Source organism: Cenococcum geophilum (assembly GCF_001692895.1).
Source record: "Cenococcum geophilum 1.58 unplaced genomic scaffold K441scaffold_15, whole genome shotgun sequence".
Taxonomy (NCBI): domain Eukaryota; kingdom Fungi; phylum Ascomycota; class Dothideomycetes; order Gloniales; family Gloniaceae; genus Cenococcum; species Cenococcum geophilum.
In genome coordinates, this window is record NW_027137573.1 from 2,198,858 (window position 1) to 2,204,706 (window position 5,849).

Here is a 5,849-nt window from a genome sequence, read left to right on the forward strand (position 1 = left end):
GATAAAGAAAATTGGGTTTTTAATTAGTATAGGTTGACCCTTATAGAGGGCATATTAAGGCCTGCTAAGGGGGAGAATTAGTTACAATTTATTATGGTAATTTATAAGGGGATAAAGTCAAACCTTTCCCTAACAGAGAGATCCTATATAGCCTTTATATATTCTCTGTAATACCCTACTAGTATATATGGTACTCTATCGGTATTAAGAGGTCTATTAGCATTATTGCTACTAATAACCCTATTACTATTCCGCGGAATATTCCTCTAGGCGATAGCTACCTATATATTCTGCTAACACGTTATAGTTAGAGGTAGCCTTTTTAGTACTAAAGTAGTATATTAACCCTGTAATGAAGTCCCTTTCTAAAACCTCGCCGTGCGGTAGATTTATATACTTCTCCCAGCCTTATTAGCGTGTAGGTAAATATATATATTAATATAGTGTTATTTATTCTGGTCCCGTTATGGGCATATTTATGCCAGTCGCTTAACTATAAAAATTTAAGCATTATCCTCTAGTTGGTTACGGTCAAGAAGCCTCGCGCCTAATAGTATTTAGTAACTTTCTTCCTTTTTATAAGTTCCCTAAATATATACTAAATTTATTTAGTAAGTAGTAGAAAGAAGATATAATAGAAAATTATATAACGAATATTCTAAACTATAGCCCTTACTTAGGCAGGAATCTTATTATAAGTCTCGCGCGCCCACCTTAAAAAAAACCGCCGCTAATATTAGTAAATGGTTTTACCGCTTGCCTTTCCTCCCTTTCTGTGCCTGCGTAAAACTTTATATAGAAGCTCCACAAAGTATTTAGCGGTCTGTATTGTATAAGGATTAGCCCCTAGATATATCTTTTAGTATCTATCTATTTAAAATTTAGTATTACAATACTACTTAAGGAGTATTGGTTTATAAAGAAATGCACTTAATCTAAAGTATCTATATATCGTTATAGAGTTTACTCGTTTAGGGTTTAAGGGGCTAGTAGATAACTAAGTTGTTAATATATATTACATCGTTATTAAACCCGTTTTTACAAGCGTTTTAGACCTTCTTACTAGCAGAGACCCTTTTCCTATAAGCCTTAATCTCTTTGCCCTTAACCGAGGGAGTTACTAGCGCTATAGAGATGTAATAGGCAGGGGGGGTATAAGGATAGCGTTAAAGATTTAAGGTTAAAATATAGTGGAAATAGATAGAGCAAGAGCAAAGGGTAGGAAAATTAAAAGGGGATAAGAAGCGACGCTAGGGAGGCTGGAGCAGCTATGGTAAAGGGGGGCCTATTTCTACCTAAGGGGCCCACTTCCTGCTGCTCTTCTTCTTTAGTACGGTCTCCGGCTGCTAGTATGCTAACCTTAAAACAAGAGGCCCGATTCCTCACTAAAAGTTATCGCTGGTTAAAAAGCTATAAGTTTTAGCCAGCATAGAGTTAGGGTTTAAGTAGGTGAGTGAAGTAAGCGGGTAGGTGGGTTGCAGGTAAGCCGGGGGTAAGTAGTAGGTAAGTAGAGCAGTAACAGATCCCAAAATCAGACTAACTAAAAAAGGAAGTAGTAAGGTTAAGATCTAGGCTATATTACAATTTATATAGTTTATATAGTTTGTATAGATTATACAGTTTATATAGTTTGTACAGTTTATACAGTTTGTACAGTTTATATAGTTTGCGCGCTATATAATTATAAGGTAGCAAAATGCTAGCATTAGTTTAGTAGTTAAGTATTTTACTATAATTTGCTAGCAGATGCTGTAAACTTATTGCAAAATGCGCGGTTTGTACAAATCGCTAACAACCATATACAACCGCCGCGATCGTATAGTTTGCGGCAATTTGCGGTAAACCGCAACAACCTGCCATAAAAAAAAATTCCTAATGTAGGCAGATAAACTAATAACTAAACTGCCGTTACGATAAACGCGGGCGTAGAGGTAAATATAAGAACTAGAAGAGGCCTTATAAAGGAGGAGATTAATATAAAAAGTAGAAATAACTAAGCTGGTAGTATTTAATAGGAGTGGGTATAAACGCTTTAACTAGGGGATAGTTAAATTCTTAGGTAGGGGAGAGGGGATTAACTCTATATCTTATAAAAAGTAAAGTTAGGCTTTAGTATAATATAAGGTAATATTGGCCGTTAGGAAAGGTATCCTCTAAAAAGGATTAGCCCGGCTCCTTGTCTATAAGGTCCTCCTACCTTCTTTACACCTATCCTTTATATACATCCCTCCCTTCTAGCTATACCACTATTTTACTACGCCTTAAGGATTACACAAACTCTACTAAGAAGTAGTTTCCTATAAAGATCCTTCTATAAGCAAGCTGTTACTTAGAATAACTATCTATAAGAAGCAACTCTTTTATTTTCTTTACCTCTATATAGAATACGCAAAGCAACTATAAGGACTAAGAATCTTCTACTGCACTCCTACCTTATCTCGCTGCTATAGGGAATTAAGAAAAGAAGCTTAGTCCTTTAAAGCTGGCTTTAAATCCTCTATCTTAACAACTGTTCTTATAAGAAATGACTTTATACGTAGTCTTCCTTCTATCTTCGTTACTAATATGTTAAACGGACGATTAGAAATAAGAATTCTATCTATTAAAGAGGGCTTTAGAGCCTCTATATATATACTAGATAGGTAATAAATAGAATAACAACGTAGTCGTTATTTAGTAAGAGAAATAGGTATTAATACTTTTAATAAGATATTTAATAAGATATACGAGGTAAGAAGCGGGGTATTAAGATATAGGGTTCTAGGCTTAAAGCCAGTATTAAGATAGTAGTAAGGAACTCCAATTTAGGTTAATATAATGGCTATCTCTTATAAGCATTATATATTTTTACGCTCTATAGCTTTTAAATTAATATATTAATTTTCCTTTTAAGCTAAGAGGAGAGTTACTTTACTTTAAGAAATCTTAGTTAAGTATACTAAAGGTTAGAATTAAACGTTATCTAAGTCTTATTAGTTCTTTTAAAAAATTGTTAATATTTATATTATTAATATATAAAAGTCTTGGCAGGGAGAATCTAACTAATTAAACAACTTTAACCGCTGGTTAAAGTTCCTTAACATCTTAAGATTTTATATAATAGCCCTTTTTAATTCACCTTTTTCTAGAAAATACTATAAGGCCTTTATTTTAATTTCCTATTATCTCGTTTCGTTTAATTATACGCACTTATTTACTTTTCTTAAGCGCTAAAAAGGCACTATTATAACTCTTTTCTTAAAATACCACCTATATACCCGTTGTGCACATAGAATTTTACTATAAAAATGCCTAGAACTATGGAACTCCGCTTAAAAAGAAAGCCGCTGCCTCTGCCCCCTACTATCTAATCAATAGCCCTCGCATATTAAGGAAAGGCGTAAATAATAGAAGTTATCCTTAGAGCTGCCTAAAGTCACCCAGTTAATTAGTGCGTAAATGTAACGGAGCCTTATAGTAGGAACTACGGTGGACTCGTTAATGGGCTAGGTATATAGGTATTATAAGTAAGTCAACAACGTAATAATAACTGGTGGAGTGGTTGCCTAATAGATTAACTCTAATTATATTCTAAGAATTACTATAAGGAAGGAACTATCTAGGTAGGGACTAAGGGTCCTTAAATACATAACTGTACTCCTATGAAATCCTTCTTGTATATAATGTACGTCTTATTTATATTAAACATAATATCCCTTATATTTAACGTAGCTAATACGTTTAACTATTATATAACTCGCTTACTATTCTTTATTATATAGCTCTACGGGTTCTATCCTAGTTTGTGCCTATATTAACTAACTAGCTTTTTTTTAACTCTTCTCTAAGTAGTTATAATATTGTACTTAAAGCGTCCGTAACACCATCTCCCTCCTCTCTATCTTTATCCTTAAAAATACCTAGTATCTCTAGGTTATTTACTAGAGGTATAATATCTATCTAATTAATTTGGTTAATATTATTACTTATAATGCCTAAAGCAATTTCTTCCCTTTCTTAGGTTGAGCGTCGCCTTTATACCGTCTCCTTAATACTATTGCTAGGTAAAGTAATAGCGATTCCTTACTCTTATTGTGCGAAAGAGGGGTTAAGTTATATTGCGATTGTGAGTCCTTTTAGTTGCTAACCTTCCTCTTATTCTAAATGCACTCGCGCTAATATACGTTTATTATGTGACGTTTGTTCTACGTCTAATGTTAAGTATGCGTGTCCTATTACTCTTAATAGTCTTTAAGTTCCCTAAGTAATTTATTATAGGGTCTTATGTTTAATCTGCTGCTGCGAAGCTTAATAGTAAGCTGGCCTCCGTACTGCTTAAGGTTTAGCGTGCCTTAAAAGAGTCTATACGTATTCTTAAAGCTTAGTATCTAGCTTACGCTTATCTTTAGCGTTTAGAACGTGTCCGTAAGAAAGTTTATTTAAAGGAGTAGAAGCTTATTTAATAAGGTCTATAGGAACTTAGTAATAAAAGAATAAATTCTCTTTTAATAGAGAAGGAAATAACTCCGAGTAGTTCGGTAGTCGCTTTTCCTAAGTCCCCCTTAGGTGGCTTATTCTTTAGCAATCCTTCTTTATTAATATTGCCTGACCTCTTCTCTTCTAATACTTCCGTACCTTTTTTATAGCGTTCTTTAAATTTTCTAGTGGCTCCTAGGTAGTCTCGTTATAGCCTATTTACTTTACTTTGTACTATATTTTATTATTAACGTCCTTATAACTAACGATCTTTAAAACTTACTATTCGTCTTCTTCTTATCCTCTGTATATGTCTGCTTTATAAACTAGTGGCTTAATATCTCCATATACTAGCTTTAGCATTACAATATGCTATATAGGGTAGATCTTTATTTTGGCTAGTAGGTTTAACTTAAATATAACCAGTGAAATNNTNTANNTAATTTNNAAAGGTCCTAGTCTNACGTAGTNTANCTTCTTACTTAGTNGTNAACTCTTAAAATTTTTNTATAGTAGCNATACTTTATCTCCCTCCTTAAGATCTGGTCCCTTAGATCTCTTAGCGTTGTAGTACTTTTTTATTTTTTGCTATACCACCTTAGCTGTTTCCGTAAGGTCTGCATAAAGATTTATTAAATTCTCCATTCTTTACTTAGCTATACTACTTATTTTCTTTACTTAACGTGGTAATAATAAGGTTCTTAGCTTATATCTATAATTTACCTTAAATAGTAACGTACCTATTCCTTTTTATGGTGTTACATTGTATACAAACTATATAATTAGTAATAATAATACCTAATTGTTCTATACATGATTAATATAATGCCTTAGGTACTACTCTAGTGTCTAATTTAATCTTTCTATTTAACCGTCTGTCTATAGATAATATGTAGTGGAAGTTGCTGCTTAAACTTTTTACTCTGCTAGAAATACTTCCTAAAATGCTACTACGAATCTTGGATCTCTATCTAATATAATTTTACTTAGTGCTCTATGTCTTATAAACACTTCTTTAATATAGATTCTAGTAATATCTTCCGCTAATATTTCTTCTGTATATGCTATAAAGAACCCCTACTTTATAAGCTTGTCTATTATTACTAAGATCGCGTTATAATTTTGTCCGGTAATAGGGTTTCTTAACTTTAGTAACTTAATAATAAAGTTCTATAATATAACCTCCTATGGTCTCTAGTATTTTAATAGGTTGTAGCTTTTTATATAGCTTATGCCTTGTTAGTTTATTTCTTTAGCAATTTAGATATTTTTTTATAACTTATCTTGCTAGTCCCTAGATTCTATTAATAATATACTCCTCTTAAAGCCTTAACACTAAGCCTATAGCTCTATTATGTCCTTAAGTTAGTCCCTTATAGAATAACTTAACAAAT

General features: G+C 32.6%; 1 protein-coding gene across 1 annotated transcript; it reads right to left on the reverse strand.

The window, feature by feature from the left end:
• Window positions 1-328: 328 nt before the first annotated feature.
• On the reverse strand, window positions 329-490 carry K441DRAFT_554865 (uncharacterized protein; the record flags this gene model as incomplete). The annotated part of the gene is made up of 1 exon (XM_067643250.1): window positions 329-490. A coding segment is annotated over one exon (162 nt), but the record flags the coding sequence as incomplete, so codon positions are not given.
• Window positions 491-5,849: the final 5,359 nt, after the last annotated feature.